The sequence below is a fragment of the Thunnus albacares genome, chromosome 22, assembly GCF_914725855.1.
Source record: "Thunnus albacares chromosome 22, fThuAlb1.1, whole genome shotgun sequence".
Lineage (NCBI taxonomy): Eukaryota > Metazoa > Chordata > Actinopteri > Scombriformes > Scombridae > Thunnus > Thunnus albacares.
Window position 1 is genome coordinate 14287600 of NC_058127.1, and position 20016 is coordinate 14307615.

At 40.0% G+C, this 20016-nt stretch overlaps 2 protein-coding genes across 4 annotated transcripts; both read right to left on the reverse strand.

Annotated features, from left to right (window-relative positions):
• Window positions 1-194: 194 nt before the first annotated feature.
• slc16a13 (solute carrier family 16 member 13) lies at window positions 195-8738 on the reverse strand. 2 transcript variants are annotated; one of them, XM_044340540.1, is made up of 8 exons: window positions 8603-8738; window positions 8063-8275; window positions 6996-7051; window positions 5206-5436; window positions 4139-4282; window positions 3810-4066; window positions 2958-3489; window positions 195-1647 (listed from the first exon to the last, which is right to left on the reverse strand). In XM_044340540.1, the coding sequence occupies exons 4-8, from the start codon at window positions 5432-5434 to the stop codon at window positions 1409-1411; spliced, it is 1401 nt and encodes a 466-aa protein (XP_044196475.1). In that variant the 5' UTR covers window positions 5435-5436; window positions 6996-7051; window positions 8063-8275; window positions 8603-8738; the 3' UTR covers window positions 195-1408. The 2 variants fall into 2 exon arrangements, with proteins under 2 accessions (XP_044196475.1, XP_044196476.1); XM_044340541.1 differs by having other exon boundaries at window positions 8489-8738.
• Window positions 8739-12036: 3298 nt separating this feature from the next.
• Window positions 12037-18212, reverse strand: bcl6b (BCL6B transcription repressor). Of its 2 annotated transcripts, none has more exons than XM_044341814.1 (12): window positions 18069-18212; window positions 17623-17700; window positions 17275-17495; window positions 16767-17015; window positions 16459-16590; window positions 16045-16237; window positions 15676-15887; window positions 15486-15592; window positions 15182-15325; window positions 14960-15090; window positions 13267-13404; window positions 12037-13148 (listed from the first exon to the last, which is right to left on the reverse strand). In XM_044341814.1, exons 3-12 carry the CDS (start codon window positions 17487-17489, stop codon window positions 13008-13010), a joined length of 1662 nt encoding a protein of 553 aa, XP_044197749.1. In that variant the 5' UTR covers window positions 17490-17495; window positions 17623-17700; window positions 18069-18212; the 3' UTR covers window positions 12037-13007. The 2 variants fall into 2 exon arrangements, with proteins under 2 accessions (XP_044197749.1, XP_044197748.1); XM_044341813.1 differs by having other exon boundaries at window positions 16459-16593; window positions 18069-18208.
• Window positions 18213-20016: the final 1804 nt, after the last annotated feature.

The following is a 20016-nucleotide window of genomic DNA, read 5'->3' on the forward strand; positions in this document are numbered from 1 at the left end:
AAACTTTTACATCATACATTCAGAAACAGACGTAAATTACAAGTCTAGATACATCTTTATGACAGTACAGTGTGTTTTACTGTCAAATCCTCAGCAGAGGGCGCCATCATGTGTTCTTCCAACCAGAGTGATGAAGCTTCTCGGCAAAAAGTCGACAGTGATGCTGCTACAAAAGACACATGGACACAATAAAACAAAATACACTTCTCTTTTATTGTAGATAAAGTGCAAAATATCACATTTTAAGTTTGAGAGTGGTAGGTTTAAGACTAGAAGGTCACAGCTTTGAATCTCCCAGGAAACACGTAGCTGGTTAAGACGAATGTCAACAATTACTGAAGCTCTTACTCTTCAGTAGCTGCCAGCAGGATGAAGTAAAATATTCAATCAAGAGCCTTTTGCTTTGCCAGGACGCCCACAGAGAAATTAGTGGACCAGTAACCAACAGGTCACAGTAACCCTGCAAACCTGTTGTTCATTCAGCTGTTCTAAAAAGCCAAATATCTGTTTACAAAGGCAGTCTTGGTTTATGGTTTACAAAAGTACAAAGTGTTTTGGCACACATCATTATTGTGCCATCAGAAAAATGCACTTGAGAAACAACAGTCTCTTATTCCTGTTTGGAGGAGAAATTCCTGAGTCTGAGAGGGAGAACAGTGTCGGTGTGAGCAGCTCTTGTTTTTTTTTGTTTTTTTTTTTTAAGAGCTGCTGCCGTGCTCATAATGAATCAGTGTTAACAGCGAGCAGAGCGGTGCTGCTAATTATTAAGAAATTCTCTCTCTTGAATCCATAAATCTGCAGCCACACAAATCACACAGTTGTGTTAAGACCAAGAATCATTTGGACGACTTAATTCATCCATAGTTAAATGTCATTAGTGCTTCATTAATTGAATTTATATATAAAGAGGATAGTTAAAGATTAATTATGTAGGTAACATTTAAAATATACTACTAAGAGTCAGATTCACATTTTACATTCAAAGATTATAAAACTCTTTTTTTGCTTCTTGGCTCTTGAGTCAAATATGTGCAAACTTAATAGTTTGTGTAATAATACAACAGAAGTAAAACATCTCTTTTCCTATCTTGTATGTCATCTCATTGTGCGTGTAAAGCAACCACAGATCTGCACGTTGTAAATAACACGTTTAAATGTCCAGAGTCTTCTTTAAGGCAGGCGGCGCTGGCCTAAATATTAAACTGAGGTTACAATCTGTAACCGAGTTTTCACAGTAAGCTTCGGTCTTTACTTCTGGGACGGAGGTATGATGCAAACATGTAGCCTTTCAGCGACTTAATGTGACAGCAAACTTACTGCTGGCGTCTTCAGGTCTGAACTGAAGAGTACCAACAAGGTTCTTAACTCTTAACTTACACAGTCTTGTAGCTTATTGATCCAAATTATTTCACCTTTCAGACCATTCGGCTCCTCTATGATTCGTGTCAGAAGGCAAACTGTTCATCTGTTCCATCTCTGAATGTAGAGCCTTATTTTTGTTGTCAAGGGAACGTCTTTGCGGAGGCGGCGGATCCGTGCAGGAGAAGTAGTGAGGCAGAGTGGCCATGGTCAAGGTGCCGAGGATGAGGAAAGACCCCGCTACTATGAAGGAGGCGATGTAGTTGCCTGTGATGTCTTTGAGCAACCCTAGAGATAGAAGAGAAAAGATTCACCTTAAAACACAGAACACACAAATAAAAGCTCATAAAGATGTTACATAATAAGTAAGAAATCCAAACAATCAAATGAAACTGATCCACTTAAGGGAAATAACTGAGGTGCACATAGTTGGTCTCATGGTGATAAAGAAAACACTCATCGTAATGTAAACAAGAAGAAATAGTAGTAGATAACAGTGGCTTTACTGTAATTTGTGTTCATGCAGAATCATGTTTTTAAGAAGCTTTTAAAGTCTTATTACTGTGACATCTTTAAATGGTTAAACAAGATTAAGGGTCAGTTGACCCAGGTTTAATTTGCCCCGGCTTAGAGACTTCTGTCTTTGAGATTTCACATGACCAAAGAGAAGATTGGAGTGAAAATGGACTTTTTTTTACAGCAGACATTTTCATCTGTCTGTCAAACACAGCTGTAACTAACAGCATCACTAATTGCTGTAACTAGCTCCACCTGTGACCAAATATCTGCTGTGAAAATGTCCGAGAATATCTGATTTATTTGGCAGCAATGAATGAAGAGGAGCGCTCTGATGCTAGTGAGGCTATCACTATTCAGTTTAGTGAGATTTATTAATAAATCAAAATGACACATAAAGTACAGGATGGACAGACTGAACATTTTTTATCTTCCAAAGGCGAGAGACGTGACCATTGTCGACTTTTATTGGAACTACTGTTGACAACTGAAACTGCAGCGAGTGTGTTTTGTGGATTGTCCAGCATGACAGGGACATTGATTCCGTAAAAACATGTTGCTGTTGATTTTTTTTTTTTTTGGTATTTTTAATGCTTGAGCACCACAAACTAAATAATATTCACCTCCGTTGTGTTGGGGTGGAAGCAGGAATCTCACAGAAAACCTCAATAAATAAAACCAAATCTATCTGCATGACTGAATACCAATCCAGGTTAGTGAGAAAATACTTTGTTTTTATTTATTATATTATTATATTTGGGTGTTCTGACCCTCTCTGTGTGATAAGGTTGGCAATGGGGATCTAAGACTTAAAAAACTTAAAAAAAAAAAAAAAACAACAAGAGGAAAGGGTAACAGTGAGGTTGACCCTGATTACTCCAATTAATGTTTGACTACTTTTAGCTTCAGTGTGTTAACTTGTGTTTACGGCCTGATTTAGGTCACTTTAGATAACATGGAAAAAAGGTGACATGATCCTCAATGGAAAGATATATTAACTCAATGTGCAATCAAATTAGCAAACTCCGTCCTTGAACCGCGTGATTTATTAAGTCAGTCTTGACTTTTTGTACTAGTCCTACCTGACAGAGGTGTCCCCAGCAGTCCTGCACCGCTCTCAATGAGCTGCAGCAGCCCGAGGGCTCCCATCATGCGCTCGACACCCACAACCAACGGCACCGCCGCAAAGACCACGGAGGTCAACGCTCCAGAGCAGAAGCCGTAGAGGAGGCTGATCACCACCAGGGCGTAGTAGGAACCGTACAAGGAGCTCACAGGCAGGAGCATGATAAACACCCCCGCCAGCGTCGTCCATAAGCTCAGCAAATGGATCAGCCGAAAGTGACCCAGGTCTGAGAACCAGCCCGACACTATGCGGCCAAAAATGTCCGTAGCGCCGGCAGCTGACATGACAAAAGCAGCCTGGTACTCTGAGAAGCCTGCTTGGCGGCTGTGGGCCACCAGGTGGAAATATGGCACGAAGTAGCCGACGTTAAGGAGAGTGATGGCCATGGTGTAGGTGACGTAAGGCCTCTCGCAGAGCAGCGACAGCTCCAGGTATGAGGAGACTCGGTGCAGCGCTGCAGCACATGACAACTTGCTCTCTGAATCCACCTGCAGGAGAGGAAATGCCGAGCTTCATCTTAACCACTTATTTCCTAAGATAAAAGGTATTTATCCTACTCAATACAGCAGACAACACGTGTGACAAGAACGTACAAAGTAAGAGAATGACGTCATGTCTGAAAGTAGTGACATTAAGTAATGACTTGATGATGTCATAAACCAGTTGTACCATTTTACTTCATGAGGTATTTTTTTATCTGTCAGCAACAGTTTTATCTTTTCCTTTGACATCATTTATTGAATCCAGCTCCCCTGCTGTACATATATGATGTGGTACAATAGATGAAGACAGGAGAGTTTGGTCTCACCTTTGCTGGGGCTTTGGAGTGTCGCTTTGGACGGATGAGAGCCCCGCAGGGTACAATGTTGAGGCTCAGGCCCCCCAGAATCAGCAGGGCCCCTCGCCAGGCGTACACCTCCACCAGCAGCTGGAAGAGCGGGTTGAAAGCGAAGGAGGAGAGGCCGATGCTGGAGAACGCCAGTCCCAAAGCCAGGGTCCGCCGCCGTTTGAAGTTAGCCATGACTGTGGCCACCATGGGAGTGAAGACCAGCCCCCAACCCAAACCTGGAGGACAGAAGACGGAGATGTAATCCAGTTATCCCCGAAGGAACAGGAACTACACGGCAGGCACGTTACCTGAAATTACACCCATAGTGAGGTAGAGGTGAACAAGACAGGTGGCCTGCGAGGCGAGTACGAGGCCGAGCCCAGCGAGACAGCCGCCCGTCATCACCACCACTCGGGCATCATATGCGTTACACAGAGCGGCACCCAGAGGACCTGCGAAACAAACACACGCATCTCTGTTAGTCCAAATGTTTGCAGTCAACTAACAAACAGCTTTGTTTTTATCTTCGTCTGTGTTCTTTTTACTAAAACTAGAAATGAGAACGCTAACGCTAAAACCTTCCATCCATCATGCAGTTTCCTCATCTGGCATCATCATTATATGTCTGATATCAGCCTGTTTAATCTCTTCACTGAAGCAATATGATGTTTACAGTGAGAGAAATATGTTGTTCATGGCTGCACAATACCATCAAATGAAAATTTGTAGATACTTTGTGCAGTTTTTTTTCCTCCACATTTTCCCCAAAAGTCAGCCTGGTGTATTTGATATCCTTGAAAACATTTCGGAAGTTCATTAAGTTCAGTCATAAATGACCCAGTCAGTCATTACAAACCGATTGCTTGTTAAGTAGTTAATGAGTCACAGCCCTTCTGTCACAATCCGCATAACACTGTTTCTCTTCCTGTGTGATTAATATGGATTTAATAAGAGAGAAGACGCGAGATAATGGGTTTTACTTGGATAATGGAATAACAAATACCGCTGAAACAATTAGTGTGTTAAATTATGAGTCAATCAGCGGAAAATTAATCTGCAACCATTTAAAAAGTTGACTGTAAGTCATTTATCTAGCAAAACAAGAGTCTAAAATGTGAGGATTTGCTGCTTTTACATCAAAAATTTAATATATTTGGGCTTTCAAATGTGTTGGTCAAACAAAAAAAGCAATTTGAAGACGTCAGCTTGGGCTCTGACAAACTTTGATGGTCTTTTTTTGACATTTTTATAGACTGCATGATTAGAGCATTCATAAAAAAAATAACCAACAGATGAATCCCTTGCTGAAACAATTGTTAGTCGCAGCTGTAATAACAAACAGCACGTTCATACTTTAACACACATAATGACTCACTGAAGAACTGCTGTGCCGCCAGGCCTGTTGAAGAGATCCAGGAGATGGCCTGAGCGCTCTCCTCGAAGTACTGGACAAACTCCACAAAAAAGATCCCCAAGCTACGCATCAGGCCGAACACAAGGCTGGTGCTGACAAACAGGGCCCCGACCAGCACCCAGCCCCAGCCTCCGTCAGGGCCCTCGGCTTCATCACTCCGGCTCTCTGCTTTGGGCTCCAGGCTGGTCATGACTAAAAGAGATTTATCAGTAAAAATGAAAGGAAACAGAAGTCAGTGTGTAAGCAGATTGAGGAGGGTTGTTAGAGGACAAAGGAAGTAAAGGACATGAAGTCTCAGGGAAGAGGAAATGGAAGTGATAGCTCTCTTTCTTAAAGTGCGTGTGAAGAATCAGATCCTCTCTGCGGTTGTCAATAGCCGTAATCATTAACTCCTCACAAGACAATAAATTCCCTGGTCGTGCCGTGTCAGTTTGACCGGGCTGCTTAACAAGCTGCCCTTCGTTTGAGAACGAGATATAGGTGAGAGGTGAACTCTGACAATGACTGCTAAACAAGTGTTGATGGATCAGCTATGTGAAAATATTTGCTTGTTCAATACTGAAGGACAACAAAGAGCCTTAAACAGTTTTCTCTTGATTTCTCTTTCCTGCTTTTCATAGACATGGATCAATGAGCTGAAAGTGACACAGAAAATAAAACTTATCTTTTTTTGTCTTCAATATTTCACAAGTTTTTGAATGAGTTTTGTTCTTCTTCACTTTGTCATTTAACGGTGTCAAATGGTTTATTTCTGCATTGAAGTAGTAATCAATGCGGTAATATGACACTCGATCATATATAGGCCATAATGCAATGCCATTTAGATCTTTATGAATGATTTACAAAGTATGGTGCACCTTTGTATGTTCTCTCTAAACCTGGACTTTGTATGTATGAAGTCTGACTATGATGTAAACACATGTTTCTCAACATCCAGAATTTTGTGCAAATAAACAAGAGTTCAAGTATCCATGCACTCACACACATGTCAAAGCTGCACAGATATGTTTTTAAAAAAACATGTAGAAATTGTAAATAACCTTTAAGCTGGTATCTCCATTCTACTGCTTATTTAAAACCCAGAAAACCACATTTTTTATTGCATCACCACAGCAACACTTGGATCATTAGTGTTTATTTTAAAGAGGAAAAATACTCCTCAACATTTTGTGCTGCTGACAGTAAAAAGCTCACATGGTACGTTCACTTTTCCCTTGAAAAAGGAACAGCTGCAATCTTTAAGTTCCTCTCTTTCAGCTACAGGAGCTGCAATTATTAACTTTCTCTGAACTACTATGATCAGAATTTCTAGAAGAATTCCCCCATTTTCACTTTGGTTGTCTTCCTGTCAGCTGTCAGCTTGTTCTGTTTGATTTCCTAGAAAAGAGTAAAAATAACCAACCTGAGTATTCTTAACTAATGGTAACAGTACTCTTGTCACGAGTGTAATATGTCAAAGCAAACAATAATTTAGACTATTTTTGTTTTACCCTCTGTTGCTCAAAAATAACTCGAAGCAACAAGAAGCACAGCACAGTGACCTGATCCATTCTTCACCTAATGCCACTCGCTCAAGTGCTGCAGGAATTACAGGAATTTGCAGCCAACACACTTAAACCCACAAGCACTGAAAGACTGAAAACAAACCTATCAGAAGTGAGAAAAACTGACTGATAAGGAGGAAAATTAAAGCATCTGTGTTTCAACATGTGCTGAATAGTTACTGAAAAGGCTACAGATCTGAAACCTACCTGCTGACGGAGAGGTGCAGGGAGGTCAGAAGCACCAGATTTAAGTGAGCCAAAAGCTGCAAGATAATAAAGGTTTTACATTAGAATCAATGTCACATGCAACGTGAGACATCAAGTATTGTTTCCTGATCAAAACTGGGGCTGCAACATGCTCTTTTTTTATTGATTCATAGAATTCATTTGTAGTTTTGTAGATAAAATGTCAGAAATAGTGAAAAATGGCCATCACAGCAAACCCAGAACATAATCAAAGTGCTTGTTATATCTGATCAACAGTCTAAAACCCGGAGATGTTCAATTCACAATTATATAAGACAGAGAAAAAGCCGCAGATCCTCATATTTTGAGAAGCTTTCATTCCAAATATTTGACATTTTTCATTTATAAATGCATTATATGATGAATCCATTATCAAAACTGTTAACCATTTGATCAACTTATCATCATCCTGTTCTTTGTTTATCTGAATATGATTAATTTTGAATTTTGTGATTTATACATAATGTAATTCCAATAGTAAGAAGCTTTTCCAAATCAGAATTGTTCATAGAAAAGCTAATAAGTAATCCAAGCTGAGCTTATTTAATTAAAAAAAACTTTTACACCTGGTTTAATGTTTATACTTGCTCTGATCTTCTGTGTTATTTATGTCTGTAATAAAACATTTAATTAGTTTTGAGTGTGCGGTACCAAAGACAAAAGGCCTATCTTGGATAAATTCACATTTGTACTCTACACAATGATTTTCCCATCAATTAATATGGAGATGCTTGATCAAGTAGTTTAGATCTGCCACTATTAGTCGATTGATCAATTATACAATGACAGAATGTTAATTGCCACCTATTTTAATAATTGATTAATCATAGAGTCATTACTTAGGTAAAACTGCCAAAATTCTCTTGTTCCGGCTTCTCAGATGTGAAGATTTTATTGAATATCTTTGGGTTGACTAAATTGATTAATCGAGGAGACAATCAACAGATAAACTGACAATGAAAATAATCCTTAGCTGCAGCCAAATCATAAACATACCGATTACATGGTCCTGCCATAAACAAACACACCTGCAAACACGTGCCGCTCCTGGCTTTGCTCCAAGCTGCTGCAGCCTCATGAAGACAGTCAGTCAGCTTCACTCAGTATTAATTACACAGTAGTGGGCAATTAGGCAAACGTGAACGCGCACTGGAAGCTGTGCATGTGGCCTCTTCAAATCATAACTCCACGTAAATGACGCAGCCTCCACTTGGCGCATGCGCACTAGCCGCCACACACAGCTGTAATGACAGAGTAAGAAAAACACAGGTGATATATTGGTTGTGCCGCTGTAATTCAGATATTTTATTATTGCTCTTTAGCTGTTGTTCTCAAGGTTTTTGCTAAAGCAGTGTTAGTTAGCTTATGATAACGTTTACTGTACGCTGTACTGTATTATTATTATTATTGTTAACCGTTTCATAACGGAAATCTTAAAGAATAACGTTACTCACAGAAGAAGGCTGTCACGTAAATGTTGTAGCGTTTTGAAAAAAGCCGTCTGAACATCATTTAAAGCGTTCACAGTCAACTTAAAGCTTCTCTCGGATGATATTAACTCTACTCACTCCCGGTCTGTCGATATTTGTCTGGAGAAACATGCGGTCCGCCGTCATAAAGTCGAAGGTCAGTGCAGCAAACAACCAGCTGACAGCGGGGAGCTCCCACCACAGCCAACCGTTGATGGTTTAAAACTACGCATGCGCACTCCGGGAAAATAACAATTATAATAACAAAATCACGCACAAAAAATTCTAATTAAAAACTTCTGGGGAACATCTTTTAAATATATTCTGAGCATTTCTGTGAAGTTATCATCAGTGGTGTAGCTAAGTATATTTACTCAAGTACTGTAAGTACAATTTTGGGGTACTTTCACTCACTTTTACTTTCCATTTGATGCTACTATATACTTCCACTCCACTACACTTCAGAAACACTTTCTACTCCACTATATTTATCTGACAGCTTTAGTTTTCAGATGAGGATTTGGCACAATGCATAATATAACAAGCTTTTAAAATACAATACATTGTTAAAGATGAAACCAGTGGTTTCCAATCTTTTTGGCTTTTGATGTCTTACAAAAAGCAGTGTGTAGTCGGGGTCACATTTCAGATGTCTATGAGTTGTTAACAGCTCCACCAAATAGTGATTTTTCCCTCTAAACTTCTCACATGGTTTCATTTCAATAAATGTTAAAATGATCCAATATTTCACCAAAAATCAAAGATTAAAGAAAAAGTCCAAAAACTGAAAACAGATTTGTCTATCAGAACTTTGTTTTTTCTTCTTTCGTCTCCCATCAATCATCTCATGACCCCTCAGATTTATCTGGTGACCCTTTGGAAGGACCCGACCCCTAGGTTGGGCACCACTGGACTAAACTAGCTAGCCGTATATAAAGTAGTTCAAACTAGCTCCACCTCCAGCAGCTACAACAGTAACATGCTGCTCTAACACTGATGCTTTAGTATTAATAATCTAATGATGTCATATATAATAATATATCACTCAGAGGGACCAAACCACTACTTTTACTGCAATACTTTAACTACATCAAGCTGATAATACTTTTACTTAAGTAGGAATGCAGGACTTTTACTTGTAATGGGGTATTGTTACATTGCTGTATTAGTACTTTTACTCATGTAAAGGATCTAATTACTTCCTCCATCTCTGGTTATCATTATTGTTGCCATAATTTTATTTTATTCATTAAGTCAGGTAAAAACAAACTTAAAGCCTGTAAAGAATAGGTTCCCATTTTTTAACCTGTCTTAAAACAGTACTCATATGATATCTACATTCAGTTTTTGTTGTAGGAAGTAAGAAGAAGTAAGAAATAAGGGACAAATTCACAGATCTCATTCTGTTAAAATACCTTCTGAAGTTCAGCAAACGTTAACATGGGGCTTCACCAATCAGAGTTGGACAAATTGGTATCTTCCAAAGTTGCAGTCTCCTAAGTATGGAATTTCCTCTTTTTGAAACTGATAGACAGATAGTAAAGAGACGAGGCTGAAACAGTTAAAACCAGATACACTCACCTGCCAGTTTATTATTATTAAACTAATGCAGTAAGATACAACAGCACTGCAACAAATCCTACCTTCATGAAGGTTATAAAGTTCAGTTTTAGTTTAGTTTAGTTTAGTTTATGATCATTTTAGAGGCTGTAGTTTGTGGTGCTGTTGAACTGCAGTAAGTTATACTGAGAGGCATTTTTTAAAATATTTTCTCCTTGCTATTTTAATGAAATATAAATATAAAAACTTCTCTAAAACAGATTTACTAGAAACTGAAGATTATAACCTTCATGATGGTCAGATTTATTGCAAGACTGATGTATTATACTTCACCAGTTTTTACCTTTTACTTAATAAAACTGGCAGGTGAATGTATAACACAACCAAACAGACAAATAAAAAAAGTTTAACAGCCCTGTTAATGTCCACAAGACTAACACTAGAGGGAGACAACCACAAAGTCTTAAAATCTCAACTGCCTAGAAATTGCTTTTAGGTTATTTCTCTCTCTGTTGGACAGTCTCACTATAAGAGGCCTCACTTTCCTGAGTCTGGAAAAGATGATTGTATGACTCAATTAATAAATGGCTTCATGAATGAAGTCATTTACTAGCCTATAACCTTTTACAGGGATATAGGGCGGTTTGATATGTTTATTTTTGCAACATATGTTGATCTCTTTCACATTATATCATTTGCTTTGTTCTTGTTCTTCATAAGCATATATATATGTAGGTTTATGAGCACATTTGTGGGTTTAATTTTGTACATATATTAGTGGCTGAATTGAATTCTCTCAGTATTTCAGCTGATAGTACATGGTGGATGTTCCTCAATGAATCACTTGATTGTAAAAATTTAAAACAAATGTAACTCTTTTTTTATTCCCTCACTTGACTACATATGGCTTGCTGATATTTATATGCAGTATCTATATGTCAGAACAGAAAAATTGTTTTTCTCTGCTCACAAACACACACACAGGTAAAAAAAAATATCTGACTACCTGCATGTCCGCCGTACATACAGGGTTTGGTTCACTGATGCTTTGTGTGACAAGAGGAAGGAAATACTTCTCTGAAACATGTTGACACAATAGCATTTATTGAAGGAATCAAGTTGCAAGTTCCTGAATTTGTTTTTGTACTTTCAATAAAATACACAGTAGGTTACTGGTAATATTAACTTCATGAAATAACTTGCTGCACAGTTCCCATGTCATAGTCACTTCCTGAAATTGGTTCCACTAAAACATCTTATCTTGACTTTTCAGAATTGACTTGCGGGGAGATCCCTGACACTCAATCATTTGCCGCAAAATTAAGAGCAGAGTTCAGGCTTGGTTAAAAAAAAACATATATGTCATTGGTTTAATATTTTTAGTGGAAGGTGGGGTGGGGGGGGCGAAGGTTGGAAAGTCCCGTCACACTTCCAATGTTTGTCTGCTGAGCACGGACAATGAGCGCAGCTAGCCACAACTCATCAGGGAGCAGGAAGCAGGGATGACAGAGGGTGGGAGAGTTCAGCAGGAGTTTGCAGCTCCCTCAGTCACCCCCATCACCCCTCAGGAAACACCAGCGAGCTCACACACGTGTTGTCGCCTGGTAGTGTGTGTACCCAGTCCTAGGACTCTGGAGGAAGCAGGTGCCCAAAGCTTCATTGTTTCCACGCCAAGCACCAAGAAAAAAACACAACAAAAACCTACAAAATTGCGGGACAGATATGACTTTAGAGAAGACGTGATTCATGGGTAGAAAGAGTGCGTTAATGAGAGGAAGGAAGTTCAGGGAGGAGAAAGGCTGAAGGAGGGAAGTGTGGCAGAGTGCTTTGTGAGCCATGTTATTATATTATTGTTGAAACCAGAGACTATTTAGATAAACCAGACCAAATTCCAAGTGTGACTTTCGTTACACATTCAACATAGTCAAACATATGTCATACAGTATATTTAATGAGACACTGAGCACCAAAGATCCAATTGATAAAAAAAAGATTTAATTTATTTTGTACAAAACCATCTTTGTCCAGCAAATGAACTCATACACATACAAATTTTATATTATTATTAATTATCCAATTGCTTACAGTTGTCTTATTCAAATGCTCCTGTCAGAAAACAATATATCATTTCATTTCTTTACTTTATGTTCAGTACAAGACAACTAAGTCCTTTGCCTGCTTGGACTGCATATTTAAGTTTATTCAAAGAACATGCCGGCCCCAGGCCTCAAGGTTAAGATACATTTGAGTTAAATACACATTTAAGAAGAAAACTTCAGGATCTTAACACTGAGTAAGTTCTCTCCTAGACTTAAAACACATCATAATTTATTTATTTTTTAATTTTCCAATGCTTACTTCCTAATGTATTTAAGTCAACGTTGTCAGTTAATTCAAAAATCACCACCACTCCTTCATAAAACTTCCTTTATCTCTCTTTTCAGACCGTTCACATACTCAGACATCTAGAAAATTCTTTGCACACAAAACCAAAAATATTCCTCCTTTCCTTGTCTCATTCCTTTCTTTCTTTCTATCCCTTCACAAACCTTCAAAAACACTTTCTCTAACATTATCTCACAAAAAAAGCCACCCCAGAATCCCGTTAAACCTTTAGATTCATCTGAATATTGCTAAAAATGAGTTCACGTCATCCAAAAAACATGATTTTCAAAGTCATTTTTAAATGTCTTTCTCTTTCTTCAAATGCAATCAGTTTGAATTTTTTTTAGTAAAGTAAAATTAGCTCCTCATATTCAAAAAGTAGCTGCTGATACAACTTAAAAATTGCTGAACCTCACTGGATCAGGGGTCATTCATCAATTCATACAATGAGTTATGTTTATTTGCCCTGTTGTTTCACCAAATTTCACCAAAGTAGTATTCTGTCCAATAGGCTACAATCAAGACTGATGACCAGCTGAAAATGGGGGTCAAAAGGTCTTCAGCAGGCCTGCAGAATAGGTTGGTAGGGTTCAGTCAGGACCTTGTAGCGGATCTTGGTGTTGGTAACGGCCCCGTGTTTCTGACGCAAGTGAAGACGCAGCTGGCTCTTGTGGCGGAAGTGAAGGTCGCACTTCTCACACTGGAAGACAAGAGATCAGCAGATTAGACGTGACAGGGCAAAGATAAGGGTCTTTCATAACCATTTTTTATTCTTTTATTGGTCAAACAGGCAGTGTGTGTGTGTGTGTTGGACTCACAGTGTAAGGCTTCTCTCCAGTGTGAATGCGCAGGTGACTCTTCAGGGTCTGCAGGTGGCGGAAGCGGGTGCCGCAGGTGTGGCACGGGTAAGGCTTCTCCCCTGTATGGATCAGGACGTGGGCCCTGAGATGGGCAACCTGTAGCACCAAGACAGACCACATAAATAAGTTGAGAGGTTGACAAGTTGAACAAACCAGCTGGAGCACTATGAAAAGGTAAGTTTCGTAAGCTAAAAATCATCCATGAGACACTAGATTCACCGTGAACGCTCAAATAAAAGTCCGGTGTCAGGTTCACTATGTTCTCTCTCCGCAGGAATCAAAACAAAGCAATAAAAGTGAAATTCAAACTGTTTTCCATATGGCAATAAGCAAGCGCTCTGTCCACAGAAAGTCTGTTTAAAGTCTGGATTTAAGTCTTACAGGATGTCTTCACATCATACATCGGTTTTCTTGATAGATGTTAGATTTTTTAAATGGGTAACTCTTGCTTTTGGAATATCAATGCAAAAGGATTCAGATACCAATTACATTGAATAAAATCGTCACCTGCTCTTTCAAATAAGTGACACTTTTACAGTTTTTAGAGCGAACTGTTTGGTTTTTTTTTTACTTAGTTTTTTTAGTTCAATGGATTGGGTTAATGGATTTGGTTAATTAAAAAGACAATTACATCTGATTGACAAGAGCCGTGACACTGTTTACATAAAAGTTGGTAAACTCTTATGGACCAGCTGAAGTGCAGTCTGAACCACTTATTACCACTGTCAGTTGCAGGTTGTGTAAATCCCATACAGATGAATAACCTTCCCTAATTAAATTATACCTATTATATTCTAGTGCATCCTGATCTTCCTCCTCAAATCATTTGTTAATACATTAGACAGCATTATGACTTCCTTTATCTGGAACCGTCAGCCGCCTCGACTACCAATGAAAACACATATGATGATGTACTGGGCTGCTACTAATTCTACACTGGCTCAACTCTCCAACTGCCACACCTTTAGCACATTACATAAAAAATAAAGTTGTAAAATCACCTTTCAAAATCTAGATACAGGTAAGACGTCACTTTGACTGGACTCTTTTCTCCTTAAAATCTCCAATTCATTCACATCACTTATTTAAAACGTCTCTACTAGGCAAAACTTTCCACTGGCACAACATGGGCACTGAGTCATCTGCTGATCTCTTATCAAGACGATCTCATCTAAAAACAATTTCACATATCATTCACATACAAATTCAACATTTTATGCACCAAATGCTCCCTCAGTTTCCTTGCTTTACCCCCATGTAATCGCTGCAGTTCTATTTTCACCCTTCATCTTTTAAAAGGCATAATTTCTATAATAATAAGCTCATACAGAAGCAAAATTTCAGTCTCAGGCCTTTAAAAGCTGACTGAGACTTAAATACTAGTCTTTCAGACAGTCTTTGGCTTTCTATTTTAGAGAGAGTCCACACTTCCTCTATTTGAGTCCAAAATTGTTTTATACAATGTAAAACACATCACCATAGATACTGGACAAAACAAAAATTGTCAGAACTGTTTCCTGAGGTGAGCTCACAGTTTCCTCAAAAGCAGAGGCAGATTGTGCTGCCTTTTCCATGTTGCTTGCCCGACTTTAAAACCACATCAAGCACATATTTACACACACACACACGCACACGCAGGGTTAATTCTCACCTGAACAAATCGTGCGCCGCAGGTGTCACAGCGGTAGGGCTTCTCTCCAGAGTGAATGCGAGAGTGAGTCTTCAGGTTGGCCGGTCGGTTGAACTGGGCTCCACACACGTTACAACGGTACGGCTTGTCACCTGCCAGGTTGAGGGTCACTGTTAGATATTGTTTTTGAAAATTTTTTAAAACAAAGACAGAAAAAAGAAGGAGTTTTTATTACAGCCTCACCTGAGCAGGTGGTCTTGGTTCCTCCGATGTTGCCAGAGTAACAGTATGGCACATAGTAGTTCTCTCTCTTTATTGCCTGCTGGTTGTGAAGGGCAGCTTCTGGATCAGTAGGGTGAAGTTTTGGGAAAGTGGTGCAGGGTGAGACTGAGGAAGTAGGCAAAAAAAAAAAAAAAAGCATAAACATATTGCATGCATTGATTGTGATTCTACAGTTTGGAAGTGTATGTTTGAAATATTAAAATATCTGAGGCATAATCTGTTTAAATGTGATATTTCTGCAATAAGACAGAGGTTTGGCTCGTACCTGTTCCCTCCTTGTGAGTGGGAGACAATGTTTGGTGATCCACAGAGGGGGGTGGCCCGAGGGGAGGGGCTCGGCCAGAACCCTCGTAGCAGGAGGCCTGCCCCTGTCTGGTGGAAAGAGGTTCATAATCTTGAAAATGCAAACTAACTCCACTTCATGAAATAATCCAATTTAATCTCCCATTTCTTACCTATCAATCTGACCAGGCACTTCTCCAGACCACGCCTCTGTTGGTGCTTTCGGTGTCATGGTCATCCTGTCGGCAATGGGGGATGGGTGACTTTGCGGTTCCTCCGTCTCCTCTTCTTTCACCGTTGTCGCAGCACAAAGAGGGTTAAGGACAATGTACTTGTATTTTTTCCAATTGCAGGCCTTTGGGTCTGGTGTGGCTTTGGTATCACTCTGAAGAAATAAAGATGAACACAGTCAATTAACTTTAATTTACCTGTAAAACAAAACTTCCAGGTGGTAACTTAAGCTGCATTTACTACAACCACTTGATAGTTTTCATAATTATTCCAAAATTTTAGATTTTTGCATTTATTCTCTTGAAACTTACCACAAGGTTTTTGTTACAGGTGTTAGACTCAGCTGGAGAGTTCGGCTGGCAGCTGGAGCGGGCGGGGCTGTCTGGAGATGGAGTTGGGCTGCCCATTAGGGGCGACTCAGGCTCTCCTTTCAGCTCCTTTGACCCGGGCTGGCTGGTTGGGAAAGCCCCTGGCTTGAGAGAGCCCCCGCCCTCCGCTGGGACCCTGCGGGAAACAAAACAAATGCTGTAATGAGCTAAACATGTCAACAGACAAAGACACGCAAACACAAGCAGCAGCATTTGTGGTAACTTGCAAACACACACACATCAATTCCAAGATCTCCAAAGTGAAAATCAAGTAGGTGCGAGCATCACGTTCATACTCTACTTTCTTCTACCTCCATCTCAATACATGATTTACAATGACACACAGTTTTTTCTCACCTGGTTGCTCCTGCCGTTGGGAGAAATTGCTGTGGTCCTGGATAAGGCAGGTCCCCTCCTTTAGGGGCTACAGAGGCTACAGACACCCTGGAATCCAGCTCCAATTGGGGGTGTCTTGCACTCATATTCTCCCTGCTGAAAAACAAAAATACTGTCAACCACTCAAGTCAAAAACATGCAAGACTGCACTTTAAAATCCATCCTATTGGAATCATACTGTATCTTTTGAATTATTTATTATTTATCCATAAAATCTGTCCATGCCCTGATGACATGTGTTCTCCCTAGCGATCTTTCAAGCCCTTCACCTGTGCAGCTGCATGAAATCCCGGCAGGTATTGACCACATGGTCCATCTGCAGGTGGGTTGCAGCGGCGAGCACCCCGGGGACGATGCTTGGCGTCAGGGGCAGGCGGGAGGTGTACATGAAGTCGAGCAGCAGGGAGACGCTGGATGGGTCCAAGGTGTTAGGGAGAGACACGGTCATGAGTTGCTCCCTGCTGCCACTGCAGCCCTGAAGCAGCACACGACGGGTGTACAGCGAATAGAAGAACCCACTGAGAGGAAAGAGGGAAAAAGGATTATTTAAGGTAGGATATGCAATAAATGGATGGATGCTTGATGTGTTTTTTAAGGGATTTAAGGCAGAAATAGTGGGAAAAGGTGGGAAAGCAGCACAAACAGAGGACATATATACTATTTCACTAGACAAATCAAACATAGAAATGTGTAAAAAGCTGATAACATAAAACATTCTGTCATTAAAGGAAAAGAGGGCTGCAGAGGGACTATTTTGTGTAGAGTGCATACACCAACCTGCATGCCACCAGCACTGCACAGTGTGCCCGTAGGTGCACGTTGCCAACAACCAGGGTGGTGTCAGTCAAGATGTTGCGGTGCCGGAGTTCGTTCAGGTTCAACAGCACATCGTTGGAGTGGCGAGTAAACTCTTTCACATATCCTTCAGCTGGGGCCGCTGCCCTCAGCTCCTGCCTTCTGTCAACCCTGTATCCTTCCACTACTTCCATCATGCTCTTCTGTATTGAATGAAAGGAGGAAAGAGATCATTTGAGAGTTACTCACAATGCATGCATTTGAATTTGATTATTTGCATGAAAAAAAATGAGATATTTTCCAAAGTCTGGTGTGCAGTAATGACCCTACCTGTGTGTAACTTATAGAATAAATAGATTGGAGTGTCCCAGACACATCTGTTAGGTGAGACCAGCTCCCTACTCGTACCTGAAAGAAGTAAAAAAAATTGTTTCTCGTGCATGTTTGAGTTTCACTGTCCAAATTATTGCAGCCAACAAGGAAGTTGCAAATGCAGCAGTAATAATAAATAATAATTAGAGGGTTAAGCAAGTAAAACAAACATTAAATGTTGCCAAAAATCTAAAATTAAACACTCAAAGTCACTCAAAGCAATTTAAATCAATGAACAGATGTATGTTCATCCTTATCTGACAAAATCTAACCATTACGCGATTATGTTTCCAAACTTAATGGTTAACTTTTAAGGATTAATCGAGAGATGAAATGAAATCATAACCATAAAATCCAAGCAAGCAGCTATCAGACAGACAAAAAAAAACCATTTTCCAACTCACCCCGACCAGCAGGGACGAGAACTAACGTGCACCGCACTGACGTCAAACCCCTCAGCTCAGTATTCAGGTCTACAATCAAAGACGTGGAGCAGGGGCACAGCCTCCACTGGCTCTCAGCAAAACTGTGAGGGAAGGCTGAAGGGAGGGAACTCTTTATAATGTCGTGCAGGAAGCCCCCATACAACCAGAGCTGCTCGTTTCCTCTTTCCTCAATGGCCCACGCGTACAATGGAAGCAACGCAGGAAAAGCCCTGGCCCATGCCCCGGGCTCCAAGTATTTTTAGTGGGCTATTAGTTTTTCTAAACCCCCATAGCTCTGAGCAAAGTAATGGCAGGAAAACATAGTGTGTTTCTGTGCCACGTTGAAAAAATATATATGAAGACCCTCGGGGAGGCGCGTTACGTGCCTGACTGTCCAGGGGTAAGCCAGAGAATATAAACCTTCCCCCACCAACGCTTTCCTATACCCTTCACCTCTCTCCAGGACAGAGGAAACCGTCTGAGAGGAAGCTGGAAGACTAATTTATTGTTGGATAAACAAGCTGTGCCCTGGTCATTAAGTCGTATAAAAAAAATGTATCATTCTTACAAGTTTCACTCATATTTTGGTGCATGATTTCATCCTAATTTCTCAGGATATTATTTAAAGATAAGAAGCAATGGCATTCAAATATAAACTGTGTCATTGCTGAGTTGGCCAGTTCATGTAAAGGGAGATTAATAATTGCTCCACAACACTGTTCGGAAGCTTCTGGCATGCTGCCTGAGAGCACAGGAGACGTGTTATGAGGACAAAGAGGAAGGAAGCGAGACAAAATCGATCGTTCGAGATGGGAGACACCTCCTCCTGATGGTGAAAAACAACCTTTACCCCGGCCTGACTGAGAGAAATGCAGCCGACAGATGTGCAGGAACTGCCCTGCACACACACACACACACCCCCCCACACACACACACACACTTCTGTATGCATCCTGCGAAGCTGCTTAGAGACATGGATGAAAACGCCTCCGCAGGACATCCGTCAATAATAAAGCAAGCAGGAGACAAGGGAGGAGAAATGGAGATGGGGGGGAGGAGGGGGAGTGTTATGGAGCAAGGGGACAAGGGCTCAGGGGTCACGAATAACTAAAAAACAAGCGGAAAGTTACCTCATCCTCAATGCAACCTTGGGTTCACAGAGAAACCAGATACAAGACAGTTAATTGACACTCTGCAAAAACGAACTATGAACTGTATTTCCTTCAGATCAAAATAATTCCTAAAAGAAGACTTTGAAGGAGCAGACGAATCATCAAGGTTGATGATGGATAGAAATAAAGATATATAGAGAGATAAGCGCTCCTTGCACAAAAAGCTGTGATTGCCTAATGCTGCAAGTGGTCATATGATTAATAAAGAGAAGATTGTTTTAATTTCCACTTATAAGATTGAATACTGCACCCAATTAAGCTATAATGTGAAAGAAAAATGTGGAATTTCTTAAATTTTATGTGCAAAAGTGCACCTGAATTTACATTTTTGCCTTTTAGATTTTAAGCGTATTGCAGAAAACTAGAAGACACTTCAGTACTCCTGAATGATGCACAAAATTTGAGTTATTGAGAATAGTTTTTGACTCCTAATGGTGAAAAACAACCCACCCTTGTACAGCGCCTTGCAAGTCTAGTATAGTTTTTAGCTGCTACTCGTAAAATAGTAAAATGTCTTTTATAAACTTTATAATACAAGTTTTATGAAAAGCAAATGAGTCAAACATGGAATAAAAAACAGACAACATGACCATGTATGGGTATAAATCCTTTGAAAATGTGAATCGGAAGTAAAGTGTTTGCATGGGGGTGTAGAGCTCGTGTGCGTGTCCTTGTGCTTTTATTTGTTTGGATGGAGGTCGGATCAATTGTGTGCTTTGTAAAAAAAAAAAAAAAGGAAAAAAACCATAAAGGAA

Bases quoted from the DNA above. Each gene is read 5' to 3' on its own strand.
- slc16a13 (XM_044340540.1), bottom strand. From the start codon at position 5,434: ATGACCAGCCTGGAGCCCAAAGCAGAGAGCCGGAGTGATGAAGCCGAG. The intron at 4,283-5,205 runs GTGAGTCATTAT...TTTGTTTCGCAG, and splicing joins GGCGGCACAGCAGTTCTTCA to GTCCTCTGGGTGCCGCTCTG. The intron at 4,067-4,138 runs GTAACGTGCCTG...TCTGTCCTCCAG, and splicing joins CACTATGGGTGTAATTTCAG to GTTTGGGTTGGGGGCTGGTC.
- bcl6b (XM_044341813.1), bottom strand. From the start codon at position 17,489: ATGATGGAAGTAGTGGAAGGATACAGGGTTGACAGAAGGCAGGAGCTG. The intron at 16,594-16,766 runs GTGAAGGGCTTG...TTTGTTTTTCAG, and splicing joins GATTTCATGCAGCTGCACAG to CAGGGAGAATATGAGTGCAA. The intron at 13,405-14,959 runs GTGAGAATTAAC...TTGGTGCTACAG, and splicing joins GCGGCGCACGATTTGTTCAG to GTTGCCCATCTCAGGGCCCA.